Source organism: Rissa tridactyla, chromosome 11 (genome assembly GCF_028500815.1).
Source record: "Rissa tridactyla isolate bRisTri1 chromosome 11, bRisTri1.patW.cur.20221130, whole genome shotgun sequence".
Taxonomy (NCBI): Eukaryota; Metazoa; Chordata; class Aves; order Charadriiformes; family Laridae; genus Rissa; species Rissa tridactyla.
Window position 1 is genome coordinate 5,698,946 of NC_071476.1, and position 20,312 is coordinate 5,719,257.

General features: G+C 47.7%; 1 protein-coding gene across 1 annotated transcript in view; it reads left to right on the forward strand.

The window, feature by feature from the left end:
- The window catches only part of COL23A1 (collagen type XXIII alpha 1 chain), a 194,784-nt gene that overhangs the window by 163,458 nt on the left and 11,014 nt on the right, over nt 1-20,312 (forward strand). Inside the window, exons 6-17 of the mRNA XM_054217601.1 lie at nt 4,941-4,967; nt 6,881-6,907; nt 7,588-7,614; nt 12,112-12,183; nt 13,434-13,550; nt 14,024-14,059; nt 14,576-14,602; nt 15,031-15,057; nt 16,185-16,229; nt 16,823-16,885; nt 18,262-18,306; nt 18,806-18,883. Of these exons, the coding sequence (XP_054073576.1) occupies nt 4,941-4,967; nt 6,881-6,907; nt 7,588-7,614; nt 12,112-12,183; nt 13,434-13,550; nt 14,024-14,059; nt 14,576-14,602; nt 15,031-15,057; nt 16,185-16,229; nt 16,823-16,885; nt 18,262-18,306; nt 18,806-18,883 (591 nt within the window). The remainder of the gene's footprint in view (nt 1-4,940; nt 4,968-6,880; nt 6,908-7,587; nt 7,615-12,111; nt 12,184-13,433; nt 13,551-14,023; nt 14,060-14,575; nt 14,603-15,030; nt 15,058-16,184; nt 16,230-16,822; nt 16,886-18,261; nt 18,307-18,805; nt 18,884-20,312) is intronic.

The following is a 20,312-nucleotide window of genomic DNA, read 5'->3' on the forward strand; positions in this document are numbered from 1 at the left end:
GCAGCAGGCCCATCCCAGTGAGACCATCCGTGCTATATGTGGTTGAACGTGAAGCTGTTGTGGTTTTAATTATCTTAATGCTTAAATATGACAGCTCCTGGTAGGAACGTTTCCAATGCTGTGTTATGCCGCAGACAGACGTGGTTTTGGGGTCTCACGCCGGGAACCCCAGAGGTCACGGCAGATGCAGGAGGAACCTCCCACCAAGGACTTGTCCAGGCTCACAGCCATTGCAGTCAGTGTGTGCGCAGGATAATTCCACGTATGACCAACTTCACACGTACAGTCTGTCTCTTCACAGATATTCAAATGCTGTTTGGAAGGGCAAATGATTACTGTAGCAGAGGTGTTATTGGATGGAATAGAAACCTGTTTTTTTATAAGGGCTGCTGGTCCTTCAGTGCTGAGGACTTCATGGCGGGAGGAAGGGGTTGCAGTAATTGGGTACGAGGACGAGGTGACATCCCAGAGCACTTCTTGTACTCAGCTCATTTGCAGTTAGCACCAGTGGTTCTCAGCTGCTATTTAGAGGACTCGCATTTCAGTTCTCGGTCCCTCTTCTGCCCTTTTCCTTCAGCTGGGAAGCTTGCAGTAGCCACAGCAACCTGGCTGCCATTCTCCACTTCCCTTGTGACGGGGCTGGCAGGGCGTGCTTGGCCACAGCTTTTGCTAGAGCTTTCTTCTTGTACAAAAATGTGCTGATGAACCGCATGGCCAGCAGACCCCGTCCCGCTTGCGAAGATTTACAGCGTAGCCTATAGGAAAGGACGATCCCTGTTCCCTGGCTGCACTGCAGACCACGCCGTCTAATGACCCAGGGCCCTGCCCAGGGATGCTAAAATATTGTCCTGCTCCTTTGTTCTGACACTTTCCTCTCTCTTTCAAATGTAAGATTTTACCATTTTTTGAAACCACAGACGCAGAGATTGAAGGCAGCCTTTTGAATTTGTTAAAATTTGACTGCAGGGTTCCTTCCGACCCCTGTGCTAATTTTTAGCAGAGCAGGAAGCATTAAAAATAACCATGAGAGAATGTTTCCCAACTCAGAAGGATTGTCCTCTTAATAATCTTGGGCTTTGGTTTCACTAGATATTTTCCCTCCTTAAAATTCCTGTAACGCTGCTAGAGCAAGTACATCCCTGCCAGCAGCAGTAATGGCACCGGAGGAGAAAGGCAGAGGGCCAGTTAGCCAGGCTGGCACCTAGGCTTGCTCTGAGCAGGAGTGAGGAATGTGCGGGGGAAATGCTTATTATTTATTGGAAGAGCTTTTGCATGTGAATCGGAGCTTTCAAGCTCTGGGTCTTCCCACTTTGGTGGACCTAAAACTCTGCTCCCAAGCCTCCAGCTGCTCTCAGCATTGGCTGAATCTCAGTTTTGCAAAGATATTTTGGTGCTACATCTCAAGACTTCTGAGCTTCTACAGCGAAACAAAGCAAAAATATCAATGTTTGTTTTGAAACGTAACTGAATGGTGGCCCCTTCCGCTGAAGCTGAAATGTTGCATGGCCAAACTAAGGCATGCAGCAAGAGCCCGTGACGTAGTAACAAGCTCTGCTCAAGCACCAACGTCTTATCTGACTTGTGCCTGCATTCTCAGCCTCATTGTATAAATATTTATCATTAAATAGTATATCATTAAGGCATACCATAAAATGTATTATATAAATAATATAATGAGTTGACCTGGCACTAAGCGCAGGTGGTTCTTACTGGTATGTGTGTCAGAAAATGAGATCTGAGTTAATTACAGCTAGGAGTGGGCTCTGACATCCACCGAACAATGTTGGCTGGGGCTGTATCAGTGTTGTCTTCCTTGAAGCACCTGGTGGGTTTGTCCTGCTTGGCTGGTGCAGTGATGGGTTTGGCAGAACCATGCTTTGGGGGAAGTGATTGAATTTTCTCTCTACCTTGTCTTAAAGCATCAGGTTTGTCCTCGGCAGAAGGTTCATCCCCTCTCGATCTAGTGAGCATTTAATTGTGTAAAGAGCCTCACTACGTGTGTGATTTGGAGCGAAAGGCTTGTAACCAAGAGTGGGCAAAGGCACGAATGAAATCTATCCCTGGATGAAAAGCATAGCATGAAGCTGCGGTGGTGCCCTCTCTTACTTGGGCCCTGTAATGGGGTGTCCAGAAAACGCACCTTTTTTTCTTACACTTTATGCTGGTTGTTGAAGTGGAAATGATGAATTTTTTTATTTTTTACCTTTTTTGTCCCTCCAAAATGAAAACTTCTATAGAGGTGGTTTTTGACTGGGGGAATGGGGGTTATTTGTTGTTTTCCTGTTCCTTAGTTATCAAATAAACTAAAGATTCCTTCATCTTTAATTAAAATGACAGGGAGTAGAACTCAAATAAAAGACAATAATGATCTCAACACATGGGTGCTCCTGAAAGTTGCAGGTAATCAGGTGAGCAAGCCCAGATTTCAGATGCTCTCTCCTGCTTTACACATGCAATCCTCTGGCTGCCTTGGCTCACACAGATGTTTGGCTGGGCAGGTAGAGCAGAGTCAATTAAATCTCCAGCCCAGACTAACGAGTCATTTAAAAGTCTGAGTTAGTCTTGTCCATTCAGCAGCACGGCTGGCCAAGAGCCCCTTTGAAAGCCCAATGGGTATTGTTTCTCCCAAGCATTAAATGCTTTCCCTCAAACAAACATCCTTTGAATAGGCCATTGTTTTTCCTTCTGCATGTCCCTTTGCGGACTGATACAAGAATAGCTAAAAGCTGATGAATTGGTATTGTAAATTAAAAAAAAAAAAAAATCTCTGGGACTTCTACTCCCCTGAGAAGTTGAATGTGCTGCCAGTTCTCTGCCCAGGTCCCACATCTTGTCCTCTGGAGGTCAGAGAGCTGCACCGGGAGCCTCAGGTGAACCACCTCAAACAACCAGGGTTTTAGAAAAGATGCTCTGTGGACCTGATGCCTTTCCCAGTAATATAAGGAATGCAGGTGGTATAAAGTATGGAGGGGATGCTGGGGGAAGGAGTAGTAGTTTGGTTGTGACCGGCAAGATTTGCATTAATGGGTGCAAATGTATTCATTTCTATTTTTCACTACTGTTTTATGTAGCAGTCATGTAATGATAACTCCTTACGAGAAACAATACACATCACGTGAACTGTATACCCTATGTTTGGTCACTTCAGAAATCTCATGTGTAAAGAAATCCTCATTTATTTCCAGGTGAACATCTCTTGTACAGGTCCCCCAGTCCTTATAACACAGGCACCGATGCCCTGCCCAGGATTCAGCCGCCTGGATTTACCTCTTTTTTCCTCACAGAGCTGCGCGTGTCCCAGGGTTTTGTATTCCAAGCCCAGTCACCACAGCCCCTGCAGACTGATTTATTCCTTATTGATGGCCAGAGCTGTAAGCTGGAAGGATGCTATTTTTAATGCAGCCATGGGGCTTCTCTTACACACCTTTCTCTTTGTTGCTCAATTTTCACAAATTTAAGCTGAAAGGAAAAAAAGTTCACCCTAATCGGTTCCCTGAGAAATATAGAAAACTTTGATGCTGTGTCGTTGCATTACGTGGTAGTCCAACCTACATTTGCCTCGGTGGGTCCTCCAGGTTTACAGGGCTGTAATTCGGGAAGGTGTTTCAGCCCAGCACCTCTGCAGAGGGAGCCAGGAGGATGTGCCTGTGCCGCAGATGTGTGGCTGTGCTGGGCAGGCATGAGAGGGAGCAGGTGCTCATCCCAAGGTACTGTTTTCCAAGTGTAGCCCTGGGATTTGCAGCAGTTGGGGCTGGGTTTGAGATCACAGGACCGTGCTGCAGTGATGGCTCAGGCTTTGCCGTGGGGACAGGCTCCATCCGGAGGGAGTCCTCACCCAGCAAAGCGTACTGAAAGTCTGGGAACAAATCGGGTGTCCGAGGGCTTTGCTGACTCGCAACCGTCATGGCGTGTCTGTTCAGGAACGGTTTGTAGGGCTGAGCCTTCTTTGGGTTTGAATGAGGAAAGGTTTTGAGTTCTCAGGCAGCAGGTCGTGGGTAGGTGGGAATGCAGTTGTTCTGGGATTTACCGTAACTACTGAGTTTTGAACTGCTTCTCTTCATCCTCGAGTGCCAGCTCCAGCTGACAGCAGGGGCAGCTTTGGTTTTGTCTGCAGGCCTTAGAGCATCTGTGCTTCCTCTCCCCGTGTGCATCCTTTCTCAAAAGCAGGGTTTTGTATGGCCCAATACGTTCAGTGGCTTCACGTTAATTAAGGGCTGGATGCCAGAAACAACGGGGAAATAACAGTTTATCATGTTGATTTACTGTGTGCTTCTGCAGCAACCCTAGAAAGGGGAGAACTGGGGTGACCAAGTGCTTGGTCCTGCAAATACAAGCACATTTCCAGCTTTGTATCACTACAGATGAGCAAAGCACACAGGAATCAGCCTACGGGGCAGATGCACCCTTCCTTCCTCCACAGCAAGAGCCCCCTTCCCATCAGTAAGATTTACCATTATGGACTGAGGGTGATGGCTGATCCCCTCGTCTTGGGTAAAGTGGTAGAGTTTCAGCAAGGCCTTTTGATAGAACAGATGGTTCAGGTCTAAGATAGACGTGACTCACTCCCGGGACCTGCTCAGTTTAACCAACTCAGGCGCGTTTTACTGCTGCTCTCTTAGAGTCTTTAAAAACCTCAGCGAGTCCCGAGCCCTGTGCCAGAGCAGTGTCACCCTGTCCCTGTCACTAATCCTGTCGCTTCCTCTCACGCTCCTTCATAGTCTGCAAATTGTTTGACGCCTCTCACTGTACTTCTGTGAAACCTTCCTGCTGGATTGCATGGATGAAGGATTAGGTATATAAACAACATAGCCACAGATTGTACTGTACGTAAGTAGAGCCTCTTTCAGAGCATGACCGATATTGCTAGGTTTGTAAATTGATTTTTTATTATTATTATTATTTGTTCTTTTAATAATACTGTCTTTTCCTTCCCTTTTCAGGGGCCTCTTGGTTTGGATGGCAAACCAGTAAGTAGCACGGAGTGCCAAATGTAATGTTTCTTCATTCATGCTGCTCTGCAATAGAAAGACAGAATCTCAATTATTACTCGTTTATTACTACATATATAACTATTTAGGAGACAAAATGGTATTTAGGAGAATGAGATTCTGTGGTTTGTAACGTGTAACTCTAAATTCCGAGCCAGGGCTGGCCGGCAGAGCTAGAGGTGAGCTCTTCTTTACCTGTCAGCTCATCTCAGCTGCTTCTACCCCTCCTGCACCACCTTGGCTAGCGGAGACACTGGAGATGGGTGGCAGGGCAAGTTTGGGAAATAAATTCCAGTAGCACCTTGGAAGGAGCAAAGTCAATAATCTTGGTTGCGTGCTGCTGGCACTACAAAGTGGATTCATAAGAATAATTGTTCCCAAACTGGGTTCATTTGCCTCCAAAGGAGCCTGGGTGGGAGGTGCTTGAGAGTGCCCCGTGTCTGTGCAGTACTTTGTGGAACAGCCTGGACTTCATTGTATGAGCTGTTTGCTTGACTTTGTTTTTTGCTTGGAAGCTCTTTGGACACTCAGGTGCTCCAGTCTTTTCTTACTTACTTTACAGAAAGACAAACTTTTCTATTTTTACGCTAGATGAACACTGGCCAGCTCGGATTCCTTCAGCTGGATGGATGCTGCAGGAGGTCGCAGCTCTGTATTTTGTGTCCAAATCCCACTCTGTTCCACCACATTCACTAGAGGGCACCATTTGAAATCTTTTCAAGCTCTGGTCCTAAATCAAACGGGATTTTCAAAGTGGGCAGAAGTCATTCAGTCTTTGCAATCGAAAAGTTATTCCAGATACTTATTTCTAGCCAGCTGGGGAGTGTTTTGTTAGAGCTGTATGTTGCTGTGGTTAGTTTTTGTCCTACCCTTGAAGATGACAAATGTAAATGAAAAGAAATCTAGAAATAAAGCATTAGAAAGGAAAAAAAGGAAGGCCAGCTCACACTGCTGTGCTCAGGATTGGCTTTAAATTAGCAAAACCCCGCAATGGGAGAGCAGCGCAAACCCTAGCTCCTGCGCCTGCTGCCTTTAGGAGGCGCGGGGATGCCAGTTGTGCACCGGGCAGGAGCAAGACTTCTGGGTGAGGGGCAGGGAAAAATCTCCATGAAAAAGCAAACTTATCAAATGGCCAAACTCAAACCAGACTGTTCATGATCTCTTCCATGAGAGCAAGGGGCCAGCAGCCTTGCTTAGAGCCAAATTAACAGCAGGAGGGATGCTGCGTGGGGATGCAGATGCTGCCGCTGTCGGCCTCTCTGCTGACCTTCCCCCACTGCACCCCACTGGGTCCTGCTTCGCCAAACACCATAATTTGGGCTGAACCCCAAGATTCAGTATTTTTCTGTGCTGGAAGGAGGATGTGGGGCAGGCACATCAAAGCGCAGCTCTGCGGCTTCTCTTTGGGGCTGCAGCGTGTCTCTGCCCGCCTGTCTTACAGAAAGCTGCTCAGGGGGAAGATGACTTATGTCTTCAGCAAATAGGCCAAAGAAAGCAGCCCATCCTCCTTGTTTATTTCAAACAGATGTATAATTGTTGTAATGATATGCTGAGCATGTGTTTTTCTAGAAGTGATTTAATACTTCAAGAAATCCCTTGCATCTATTTAGAGTCACATGTTTGCGAGCGGCTGTCACGCTGCCTGCCCTGCCCTCGTCCTTCCCTGCTCCTCTGTCCTGGCAAGACCAGGCAGGACCTCCTTGGCGCTTTTTGGTGGCGTGCTGCTCGTATGAAGCAGTGTATAACTTAAAATAATAGCATGTATAACTTAAAATAATAGCGAATGTGGCTCAGGTTTGTGAATCGATGAATGCAGTCTCCGTGGTTTTGATGTTGTGTGCATTGATGATTCTGCTGTTTCTTGACTCGGATCTTTCTTATTATATTTCCAGGGACCTCCAGGACCAAAAGGGGAAAAGGTAAAGACTGCGTTAACATGTGGCTTTTGGGGAAGCAACTTTATATCTTCCTTCTGCTGTAATTCTTTCAGTTCAGATTACCCCAATATGCCAGCATGACGTTACCATTGGGTTCTGTTGGGACGTGGAGCTGTGACCGCACATCCTCAGGTGGCTCTTGGAAAAGCCCCAGGAAGGGGAAGGCAGAAAGAATTTGCAAAAATGTAGGAAGAATAAATACAGCCTTAAAGCTCATCTATGCTGTAGGGTTCCTGGTAACCCCTTCAGGGTTAGGAGAGTGGCATGCAACTCTCTTCTTGCTGTTCTCCAAGAGCAAGGCTGTGGGCTCCATTGCTCTGTTTGCATGACATCCTCCCACGACAAAGAAGGTTGTTGCTGTACTGAAAGTGATGTTAATCCTCGCATGTGTAGGACATAAGCAGTTGCTAGGGGAGCCTTAGAGTTGGAAACAGTCCGCTAGTTCTGATTTATTATCTGTTTCATCGCCTGCCAGGGCAGAATCATTCCCTATTGTGTTGTCTCAAGCCCTTCTCCTCCCTGGTTTTGAATACGTTAAGCAATAGGACTCTTGCCACTTCCCTTGTGTGCTGTTCCCGCGTCCAGCTGACCCCGCGCTTGGTCCTTCGTGGTTGAAATGTGAACTCTAATAGCTGACCCTTGCTGTTTTGCCTGACGCGCAGGGTGAAGCAGGGGACATCGGCCCGAGGGTAAGTAGTGACACAGCACGTCGATTTATTCTAAAATCCAGTTAGGTTCGCTCGCTGCACTAAACAAAGCTTTGTGCAGCTTTGGTGCTGCAAACTGAGGTATGGTAACAGTTCTGGAAATGTTTAATTTTGCCATTGGAGCTCTTTGTGGTGGTGGTTTTCCTAACTTTGACCATGGGGAAACAAGAGTTGAAGGCTTTCAGGTAGCTCATGAAGGGTATCACTTTTACTGGGCTTTTTTTATCCCTGATCCCCTCTTCTAGTGTAGGAGACAAACTCCATGTTTCTCTTGAAGCTGTGCTCCTTATTTCTTGTTATTAGAGCACCAGTGTGCAGTGGTAAGACCTGGTGTCCCAAGGAAAGGCCCAACATGGTGTTGTGCAGGATGGAAGGTTCCTAAGCTGCCTGCCTGGGAGCGTAGGCTGCCCTTAATTGAAAATAAAGGGTTTAAAGTAACTGTATGATGAAGGAAAAATCTTTTGGCAACAGCAGGGGTAACGTGACGTCTCCCATGTTGGGGGTGAGACAGGAGCACTCACCACGGGGTGTGTGGTAGTTCTGAGGTGGGCTCTGTCGCAGTAATGGAAGTGCTGTTGGCCGTGGGCACCTGCTGGAAACCTCATGGTGGGGATGTGCTGGGTTGCTGGGGTACCAGCCCCATGCAGGGGCCAGATTCAGAGCTGGCAGCTGAGAGCCAGCTGGTAGGTTTAGATGCAATTGCTGGAAAAGTAGCCAGGACCTCAGTGGTTAACGTCAGGCAGAGATGCCTCAGAGTCGTTTTTCTTTTTTCCCCTAGAGGCTGTTAAGTCACTTTTTGAAGTTGGTGCCATTTTCTGAAGCAGCTCCCAACTGCCTTGGGTGCCTTTGGAAATGTCACCCTTGGGCTCTGAGAGCCCCTAAAATTTCTCCGATAGAATTATGTCCTGTGTGGCTAAGGAGGGGCTCGGCATAAGACCTCAACCTTGCCTAAGTGCCCACCCCCATACTCAGAATAGGCTTTAAGAGGGGATTCAGCAGCACACGGGCGTGAGTTTTGACTCCTTGCCTGGGGCTGTGGATGACTTTAGGGCTGGTGACTCGGGCGATGCTGGAGGAGATGCTCAGGCTCCAAAGCCCTGGTGGTTTGTGCTGATGGATAACGTGGGAACTCACCTCCCGCCGCAGCCGCTGTTTGTGCTGTGGGAGATGCTCTGGGGCCAGGCTCCATCCAGACTCGCAGGGGCAGCTGCCAGCTCTCAAGGTAACGCTTGTCCTATGCTTTAATCTACCGATAAAAATATGTGCCTCTTTTTTTTTTTTTTTTTCTGCATTTGTCTGGATTTTGCTTTACTTTTAGATTTATTTATGTCTTTTTGCACAAGAGTAAGAGGAAGGCTCAGAAACAATTTGGAAGGAAAGGGGGAGAAACAAGCCTGGCAGAGCCGTGCACAAGTGGATCTAACAACTGGTGCCTGCCTTTGAAAATAGCTTCCTCTGTGTCTCCAGACATTCGGAGTTGTGGATGGGATATGAAACTTCTTAATACCATCTGGCCTGGATTATTTTTTTTATTTCTTAATTTAATCTATCTTCTTCCTCCAGTTTCAGTGGTGGCTTTGTTTAGCTGATTTTGAAAGATGTGTCGCAGCAAGTCATCGCATCAACGGGAGGATAAATAACTAGGAATACATCCAGTGCCGCCTCCCTCGTAAATGTGTGTGTCTATGGGAGGTGGAGTGGGGATAGCGTGTGTCAGTGAACGTAAAAATATTATCATTAGGACTGATAGATTAAAAGAGAATAAAGCTTGGGGCAGCTTTGGAGGGACTGTCTGCAGTGGAAGTGGGATGAAGGCAATTAGGGATGAGCTACTGAATATGTTCGTGTCTGTGCTGCTTCCCTTTCTGTCTTTAATAAACACCTGCCGCCAGCGTGGACAAAAAAATTATTGCACATGGGAGTGCAACGAATGCAGGTGCTGGAGGGTGATTTTGGAGAGCAGAGGAAGGTGTTCACATCGGCTTGTCTTAGGCACTGAATGCTAGTGCGTACATCGAGGAGGCTGTTATGCAGCCCCACGTAACCAGGATGGGCAATAAACATACTCAAATACACTGACAAAATGCGTGTAAGTGTATGTACAGGGAGAAAAGAAGAGCAGATTCCTTCTGCGCTGGGGAGGAGGAGGGGGAGTTGAAGCAGGATGATGCCAAGGCTGGGCCTGCTGTGCCCTAATACTTGTGCTTGTATTTCTGTCTTAAAATTGCTACACCCCTGAAAAGGATTGTTTTTTATAAGCCAGGCTCACTCCCTGAGCCGCCACTGGGATGACCGCTCTGGATTTATTACCTTAGCTTGTGGGATCTTGTTCTCGCTGATGTTCAGATGTTGAGACAGGTGATGGGATTGATGCATTTTTGCACATTAGGGACAGCGGATGCACAGGGTGCGTGGCAGCCGCGCTGAGTTTGCTCTCGAGAGGGAGAAAAGTGGCTTCAACTTGTGAGAGACATGCCCTTGCCTCCAGTGGCAGCATGTTCCTGCTCAGTGGCCAGCGCCGATGGAGATGGGACCAGTAACATCTGCACCTGTATCCGGAGCTCCCGTGGGACTAAACGCTGGCATGGTGGAGCTGGCTCTGTAGCGATGGGCTGGAGTTTAAGCTGCAGATAGAAAAGTAGCTTTTTCCCCTCTTTCTGCAGTAAGTGCTTGCCAAGCTTGTGTTGCAGATACAAGCTCAGAAAGTGTCCTGCAGAGCTTATGGTGGCAGTCAAGAGACACCTACGGATACTTCTTTTTTTTATTATTATTATTTTTATTCTATTTTATTGTGAAACATTATGTTGAAATGGCTAAATTCAGTACTCTAAAGCTGGACATTGCCAGCATTCCAGTGCCCCGTGACCAAAAGCATTGGGAGAGTGTAAGTACAGAGCAGGAATGTGTAACTCCGTCACACTTACCTGCTCTCCTGGAACCTGGTTATCCGTGGCCTGGGTGTTTCTTAGGCCAGAGATGGTGTCTCTATTTAATAGCCCTCAGGGCTGTTCACCGTTCATGGCCCCCCATATAAACAGGGATTGTTTAAAATTAAACGTGTGACGGCTGGTTTTGGTGGGATACAGTGCATTTGGCCTCTGAGCAAAAGCAAATTGTCATTTCCCAGGGAAGCAGGTAGTTCGGGCTTGGGAGGTGTGTGCTTGGGTGGTGCTCAGCAATCTGAGGGGTAAGAAAAAAGTTTCAGTTCCTGTCTTACTCATTTGGCTTTTCTGAAAATCCCACTTAATGCTCTTGTGTATCTTCATGCATGTAAGAAGCCATAAAACTAAGTCCTTTGGGTCTACCACAACCCCCTTTGCTCTCAGTGGAGCCTTTCTGGTGGCTTCTGCAGTATCTGGAGGGCCTGGCTGAGCACAAGGCCTCCTTGTCCCTGTTAATTTCGATGTGCCATCATCTTAGTTTTCAAAAATCTCAGGATTTTCAGCATTGTTCCTCCCCAAAAATGGCAGTATTTAAGGGAGGGCTGAGCTAAAGCCTTTCTCTACAGCTTGAAAGAAGAACTTGGGGGGGAGGGGGTTATTTTCCAAGGTTGATTAGTTTTTTCTATCTGAGTTTGCTTTTCCCCTCCCTCTCTGAGATGACTGTTGGAACATCTGTGCTCGATGTACCTGCTCACGCCTGCTGCTAAGCCTGTCCTGGGAGGCTGGGCAGGAGGTGGGCTCGCCTGTGCAAGATTCACCCCAAAACTGAGTCTGGGGGTTATCTGTTACTTGTGTGAAAGGTTTAAAAGCTCCTTGGGCAATTTGGACAAGAGGTTTGTTCCTTAGAAACCTTCCAAAATCCTCGTGGAAGATGTGCTGTGTGTTCCCACGGGGATTCTTGCAGCTTTGCTCCATCCCTTTGATCCTCCTGCGGACGTGTGCAGGGATGGATGGGGAAAGGGAGACGCAAGCAGTGTCCTGCGAAAGGAAATGTCTTACTGTTTCTCCCTAGATAGATAAGTGGAAAGGCTAAAAGACAATAGCAATGACTGCTGACATGGTCTGAATGCATTGTTTTTGCATCATATAAATCTGAGAGATTTATCTGCATTTTGCAGGCTAGGGAATACATCAGTATTCATTTTAGCCCTGGAAAAAAAAAAATATAATATTTGGTCTCGGGAGAAATGCTGGGATGTATCCCCTGTGGGGTTTACTGGAATAATGCTCTTTATTCTGTAGAAAGCCCTGCAGTAGGGGAATCCTCTGTACCCCAGCTGCTTTGAATGTCCTATTGTGCAGTAAAGTAATGAAATGGTACTTGTTTTCCTCTGTTTACTGCTTACCAAGCTCCAGTGTATCCAGAATGTTAAAACAACCGCTGTTGGCTACCTAGACTGTTTCTTCCTCATGCATCAAGCAATTATGAAGGAAAAGTTGTTATATGTTGTTACAGGCTTTAAAACTCGCTCTTCTGCTGTGCTTTCATCTTAAATTCTTGCTCTTCCCTCTTCTGCCTCCCACTTTACCTGGCTAGATGGTTTTTCCCCGGCTCAATCACGGATTTCTGGCTAACGATCAGCTTGTCTTTAGCCGGCGAGTGCTGAAGGTAGACGTGTGGGGTCTGCTGCCACTGCTTTGCTGTGATTCTTTGAGTCGCTTTTGTTTCTTGCTGGCTGATAGTGTACTATTGCTGTTTTAAATTGTCCCTACCGTGGCTACATTCAGAGGTGCTTGTTGGGAGCGCGCTTGAGTGATGCCCCATTGGAATTTAGGGGGAGTTTTGTCAAAGCAGAGACACGTAAAAGTGATGGGTTTTTTGCATTTGGTTCTCCGTGAGAATTTGGAATCAAGCAAGAGTCCCATAAATGTTCATATGAACAGTGCTGGTGTTGTAAAATAAAATGCATTAAAGCTGGAGTTCTCTAAATTCTCGCACTCTAAACGTGACGTTTTAATTAGGCAAAATTCAGTGGGAGAGTCTTGACTTGACCTAATTAGATGCAGCACTCAGCATTTGCAATAGGATTTTTTTAAAAACTATGGAAGAGATTTAGGAGCACAGATCTTGTTGAAAGGCCGTGGGATTTGTGCTGCTAAGTCACTTAAGGACTTCTGAAAAATCCCACACTTGTCCCTGATTTGAGGGTGGACCACATATTAAATACAGTCCTCGTACTGCCTCGGTGGTAACCCTTCCAGATGTTGCTAAAAGATTTATGAGATGGCCTTTCCGTGAGGTTTTCCATTGTGCAGCTGTATGGATATGCCCGGCCATAGCCCCGGGGCTGGGCTGTGGTGGCCGGCGGTGGATCGGGAGCCGATAACTGGGTGGTGGAACCCCACGGGATGCTCCCCTCTGGAGCGGGCACCCACCAACCCTTCACAGTCACACCGAGATACAGCTGCTGCTTTTTTCTTTGCATCCAAGTAACGCAGGGTGTGAGCTAAGCTGGATGCTAATATATGACCTTGGCTGTATTTAAAGGATACTACTAAATGCTACTTTTTTTTTTTTTTTTGGTGTGGTGCACTAAGCTATGGAAGTGTGTGCATGCTCCATGCCGGCATGTTGTTGGGTCTGGGTTATTTCTGGGTGCTGCCGAATTGGTGGTTTCCATGCAGACAGTCGCTGGGCAAGGGCTTAATGAGATAAAACTTCGTTGGAAGTCATTCAGCAAAATCCTCGTTAAGGAACCAGACCCAAAGGGCATGAAGCGGCCATGAGCTCCCAGCCTTCCCGGTTGGCAGCTGTAATTAAATTCCTCTGGGATGGCTAAGGGATATGCAGTGCATGTGTCACAGCCACCGCTTGCCAACGCCGCTTCATCTCACCATGTCTGTGTGAACTTCTTCCAGGGTGATCAAGGTCGAGATGGAGCCACTGGTCCCCCTGGTCCGCCAGGACCCCCAGGTGCCCGGGGGCCTCCTGGCGACACGGGAAAAGATGGCCCAAGAGGACCTCCAGGCCCCCCTGTAAGGACGGGAGATGCGCAGCGAGCACATGCTGGGCAGTTCCCACCCCAGCTAGGGAGAGGAGGGTGAAGGGTGTCCCCTTTCCTGGTGCTGTCACCCCAACCGCTGGGTCCCCAGCCTGGGCCAGCCATTGGGCTCTGATGGCCACCAAACCATGGCACCGGTCATACAGCAAAGCTTTGGGGCGTGGGGCCAAGGGAGCAGGAGGGGACCTTCCATCTCCAGTTCTAGAGCAAAGAGCTGGACCTGGAGCATGTATTTACGGGTGCTGGTTGTAACTGGAAAAACCCAGAGGAGATCTCTTCCCTGGTCTGTAGCCTTCAGATGACCTGTTGCAAATCTCTAGACCACTGGTAATTTATTTAATAAAAAAAATAGGCTGCAACACAATGCTACTGAACGTCCTAATTATCGCTGAGCGTTTTGGAGAATGAGGGATAATAGTTTCAGTGTTGGCTTTTTCATTTTTGCAGGGCTTCAAAGGCGAGCCGGGAGAGGACGGCCTCCTGGTTAGTATTGCCCGGCAGCACCCGTGTGTGCGCGTCCCTCAGCCCCCAACACTGTACATCGCTCTTCAGCTCACTGCAGCAAGTGGTTTTGTGCCCTTGCTTATGGGAAAACCCATGGAAAATTACATGTTTCCTAAACTGGATGTTTGTCGGGGGGTACCTGTGCCCTGGGGAGAAAAGAGGTCAGTCTTTGTCCCCTTGGGCTCCTCCGGAGGGATCTGCTGCTCCTGTATCCCCACTTCTGCTTCTCTGAGGTCTCCTTGCATTGTAACTCCAGTTCACTAAGGCCTAGGTTGGATAAAAAAAGTGCTTATTATATGTTAAAATATACAAACCATAAAAAAATATTTATTATTTACTGGGAGCACAGAGAACTTACAGCTGTATTAGTAAGGGAAGTTGGCATCTGGCTTTTTTTTTTTTTTTTCCATGGGAATTGAAGTACTCTTGGAAATGTTTTTATCCTGTTATACTCCATTGTCAAACAAATATACCAACTCCTCTTACATTCGACAGGGTGCCAGGGGACCTCCAGGACCAAAGGTGGGTAATAAATAATTTCTTATCTGTCTAATTTTAACGCAAATTCTAGAAATATTGCTGCATAAGGGGAATGGAGGCAAACATGCTTATTTCACACTGGACTTATCTGTATTGATCAGGCAAAGAATTTTAAGGTATCAAATTAGCCATTGACTTGGAGCTGCAAGTGTCTGTCTGAATGTGTCGCCTACACAGAAAGCACAACCGCTGCCCATGGTAAAACCTTGGGGTGGGGGTGGAGGGAGCCATGGGGGGCTGGAAGCTGGTGTGCTGTGGGAATGTGCTTTCTTGCATTTGGAGGCGGGGATAAAGAAGATCAGCACAAGCCAAGTATTTTAACTTTACCATTAATTTGGAGTATCCTTACGATTGTTATTATTTTCTGTTATGTCCTTAAACTTTCTTCTCCATGTGTGTTGCTGTTGAAGGGTGAGCCCGGCATCCAAGGGAAAAAGGTAAAACGGTGATTTTTTTGTTTGTTTGTTGTTTGTTTGGGTTTTTTTTTTTGCTTTGCTTTGTATGGTGCTTGACTAGGGTAACTATTGCCACTGATGGAGAAGCAGTGGCCGTGGCTGTGGCCACTGAAGCTTGGCCATACCAAGCCTGCCCTCATGTTCCCCGGGGTTTCTCGCACATGCGACCCCAAAGCACGGACATGGCTGTGCCTGCAGCCTGGTTTTCATTACCACAAGCAAGCCAGAAGCTGCAATCACATCTGCCCAATAGACAAAGAATAAAATAGCAAATGCCAAACAAAGCAGTAGGTCTTTGAGCCCTTACACTCCAATAATTCAAGCTGAACCAAGAAGCGCCTGGAGGCTGTTATCTGCCCAGGGGCCCCCGGGATGGGCTTGAGGTTCCTGGGACGGGCATCACTACACAGCACCTGGGTCTCATGGCATTGCCCACTCTGTAAGGACAGGGACACTGCTTGGGTCAGGCATTGAAGTCTGCAGGAGATTCACGTGTCCGAGCTCTCCACATTTTCTTCTGGTGGTGCCATCAAGGAGTGGATAAATCACTGCCTTTAACTGAAGCCAAAGCACTGACAGGGCCCAGCCTTTCCCTCTTACTGCTCTGCCCCAAAACAGACGTGGCCGTGGGTGTTTTTCAGGCTGGAATTTGGCTTAAAAAAGTGGTTTTACTCCAGGAGAACAACGAAGCATGACAAGTGAAACAAGAAAATCTCCTCCTGGCAGATGGGCGTGCTGGTGACTTGTGGTGAAGTGCATGAGGATGGGTGGCAGCTTGCAGGGGGTCTTTGGGACCCAAAAAGCCTGAATGGATTAAATATCTAATTTGTCTCAAAGATGGGAGAGCACTTTTCCCACAGGCTGCTGTAAGCAAATTCTGGGAGATGCCCATCCACTGCCCTGGGAGCAGGGGAGGCAGAGCTGGGTGGGAGCAGGGGACCACGCTGGAGCCTCCTGGGCTCCTTGCTGCAGCTTTCCCCCAGCCTCCTGCAAACCTGAGTGGGTCTCAGGTCTGTGCAACACTCGATGGGGTCAAATGATGTGTTGGGTCCCAATGGTACATGTGTAAGCACTCTTTGTATTTCACCTTTTATATTTTATTTCATCAGGGTGATGATGGGATCCCTGGGGAACCAGGACTTATGGGCCCGAAGGTATGTTCTGCTCTGTGTCCATCTAATGTATGTGCTTGGCAGCATCTCTTGCTACCTGATTTCCTGGCACAGTATCACAGTTGGGTTGAGAAGCACATTTCTCCCCTGACATGGAAAAAGAACCCAAAAAAAAGAGAAAGAGAACCCACTCGTTCGCATTGATAGCTCTGCCCGGGAGAAGTTTGCAAGCGCAACTTGTTGACTATTGCAGGGAATTGCCATTTAGAGGCTCCTCTTGCAGAAATAAATCCGGGTGTTGCTGGGGGTGGCCTGGAGCCTGGGGGATGTGGGTTTGCACTGCCCAGACCAGGGTGCAGCGGGCTCTCCACGGGAGTCTTCTCCAGGTGCAGCAGTTTTGGGGATAACTTTAGGGCTGAACATACCACCCGCAGCCAAACTGTTAAGCCTGAAAGCTTCATTTTTTATCTCAAAAACTCCCCTTTTGCACCTAGGCAACGTGACGTATTTCAGGCTAAAAGCAGAGCTTTGCTCACTCGTGTGTAAAAGCAGAGATAAAGCAAGAAAATTATAATCTAAGAAATGTGTTCTCCATCCTACCTTTATAGCATCTGTTGAAATTGTCTTGTTTTCAGGGAGAGAAAGGAAGCGTGGGTCCCAAGGGAGAGAACGGCACAGATGGCTTGCCAGGACCCAAGGTAAATAAATGTCCATTAGCTGGGAAGCGGGGCACGATGCTGCTGGGGCAGAGGGGTTTGGCTGAGTAGGTGTTTTAAGCCTTTGCCTTCTAAAAGGCTCATAAAATGCCCAAACTGAAACAAAACAGGGGGATGTTAAGAGGTATTTTACCTTTTCCTGGTGATTTAACGAAAGCTGGATTCAAGCAGAGATCAGTATAAGAGTTTTTAAAATCATCTCCTTACATGTTTTTCATTGAATTGCCTCTTTTTTTTCCCTAAACCTCTGATCACATTTTGATCCCATGTATTGCTGGCTGCGGTACCACTTCAAAGCCCAGAGCACTTACGTGCCGTCCCGTTCCGCCGACCTTCACAACTGCCAAGAAATGCAATGAGACGGTTTTGATACGTTGAGCGGTGATGATGAGGCCCGGACAGCATTCGTGGGCTGTTATGTCCCCTCTCAGCTGCTTCTTGTTTAGAAGGCTCTGTATCCAGTCGCGTTCTCTGTATCGAGCAGCCGGGGCTCCTTGTTGAGCGGGAAACTGTATATGATGCAGAAACGTGGGCTCGGGTGACCCTTAGCCATTTATTTTATTTTTTTTTTTTCCTAAAACCATAGTAGCAGTGTTGGTTTGTTCCCCCTGGGACCTGCTGAATTGAGTTTTCCTATTGAGAGTCTATGCATTTCTACCATTTTTTACTTTTTTTGGGGGGGGGGGGGGGGGGTAGCTTTAATTTGGCCAGCAAATGGATTTTCATGGGTATGGCAAAAGGTTTGGGTTTTGGATCCTGAACTTTGTTTCAGGTCCCTGCTGTGGGAGCGCTACAGCTTTCCAAAACTTCCCAACTTTCCAAACAAAAACGGGGGGGGGGGGGGAGGGAGAAGGAAAAAAAAAAAAAAGAGAAAGAGGAAAAAAAAAAAAGGAAAAATTTGGCATAGCCCTTTTCCTTAAACTCGCCCTCAAAAATGGTTTAAACGTGTGAGCTGAAACTTTCCACACGCAAAATTCAGCCTAAAGCAAAGGAGAGCCGTGTAAAAGCTCAGCACCAAGAGGGGATTTTGGCACGCTGGGAGCCACCAGCGGAGCCAGGGAGCGGCGTCGCCATTACCGGCAGCTCAGTCGTGAACGGGACACTCTGCTCCCACTGCAATGAGGAGTTCTTACTGTTGACAAGCTCACACTAACATTATTTTTTGCAAAATATATTTGTTCTGAAGTCAAATCTATCTCTATCCTCTTGCCTAGGAGCAGCAGTTCCTTGTTGGTGCCGTACTTTTTCTTAATCTAAAACACATCTTGGCATCTCATGTAGTTACAGTATTTTTAAGATAAATATCCTATATATTCCTTGGTCTCTTTGAACCAAAAAATGTGATTTTTATTTTTCAGGGTGAACCTGGTGAGAAGGGAGGAATCGGCTCCATCGGACCCCGGGTATGGATGCTCAGGGATTTTCTTTTTCAGTTTGGAGTCATGTGTTTGCCGCGACCTGAGCTGTTCCCCACCACCTCTGTCTGCTTAGTAAGCGGTTGAATCGCTTCAGGATCAGTTCAGTGCTAGAAAACAGAGATACAACATACTTAAACGAATTGTTATGCAGGTACCAGATGCTGGCATGGGAGATGACTCTGGGAAATGCAGTCAAGTCCAATTTTCTTATCAACGTGACCATCCCGTGACCCTTATTTTGCGAGAGGGGAGTGTGAATAGGGGCAGTCAAGTGAGGATTTCTATGCGTTTCTCAGTTACAGAGATGTGTGCCTTTCTGAGGTTAGGTTGAATGGCAGTTACCGCTGTCAGACTCGGAATTGATGAAACTGATGGTGTTTGTAAGGTGATAATCCCCCAAACACCTGGGCGTCGGGTCTTTGCTTTCCTACCGCTGGCTTCTCAGATGCTGCAAAAACTAAATAGGATTCGTCCCCGGTTGCAGGGTCCCCCCGGCCTGAAAGGGGAGCAGGGCGACACCGTAGTGATCGACTATGACGGCCGAATCCTGGATGCGCTCAAGGTAAGTCCCACACCAGGGCCGTGCTGATTCCTGCAGGTTAATGGGAAGTGGCTGGAAAAAACCCAGAAAACCCAGAGCTGGCTGGGAGGGAAGAGCTTATCATACCGCAGGGCTGAAGATATTTAGGGTGTACCACGAAAAATGGTGGCAAAAGCTGGAGGCTGTGAACTCAGGCTGGGTACCAGGCTCATGGGACGAGGATGTGGGATGCAAGTTGATATTCTGCAGGTAAAAGCAACCTGACGCAGCCCGTGACATATAAATGCCTGATGCAACGAGTGTTTTCAGCCAAATTATGGCTTATCCGCTGCCACTGCAGGCTGTTATTCCCCCCTGCTGTGCCGCAGCCCAGTGTGGAGCCGCTGTTTTTGCTGTGCATCCTCTGCAGTGGTTTTCTCTGCAAGCAGCGGTCGGGATGCAGGAGGATGGGGAACGGTGCCCGAGCCCTAACCTGCCTGGCCCAGCAGCACCCTGCCATTCTCGTTAAGATGAAAGAAGCCGAATAGAATAAATACTTAATTACAGACACATTTGAGAACCATCCTAATTGTTTTATAACAGGCTGCAGGGATACACAAAGTGATGGTAATTACCGTTTGCCAGATGTCTGCACGGCATGCAGCTTTGTGAGTGGAGTTTGTGGAGTGCGGTGGTTGGAGAGGCTCCATCAAATGTCTGGGGACTTCATTTGCTGGGCCCAGACCCTCTCCTGTGTGCTGCATGTGGAGATTGCTGACGGGCACCTCACTGAACATCGCTAATTTTGCCGTTTTTCTGCTTATTAGCCATTTTTGGTGTTTGCTCACTGACCCGTCTCCCGGACAGAGCTTTGGAAAGGGGTGGCTTTACACGGCTTCCAGCGTGATTAAATGTAACGGTATTTACAATCATGGAAAAAGGTGCTTGGGGATATGATACAGTTCTGTTTTTCAGCTGAGAGAGACCATGAGTTTTGCTGTTTGAGATAATTTGCAAGTTGCAAAATAGTTGTTCATCTCAAGGCGGTTCATGGTCTCTGAGCCCAGCAGTGCCCAGGAAAAACACCTTCCTTAAGTGTGCAAGGTTTTCCTGCTGTTAGTGCTCACACAAACTCCTTCGTTTCCCCTCTTTAATTGCACCTCCCTGGCCGGTTGCTGCTGTTTTCAGCAGGATGCTTCTCCCTGGCCTGTGTGGATGGAGGGGGGAGAACGCAAAAAGAGGATCCTGTGTGGGGTTATGCCTCCAGCTAAAGGCATTTTGCCTCTTAAACACACGTACTGCTGCACCCGGCTGGCTCTGGCCATGTTTTCTTTTGCATGAGCATCCCCTGTGCCGGAGGGGCCCTTGGGTCACCTCGTGTCAGCAGAGCTCCTCGTGGTGCTTGGGCAGCCGTGGGTCACTCCAGTGTTGGTTGCAGATCGCAGCCAGGAGCTGCTCCCGACCCGTCCCT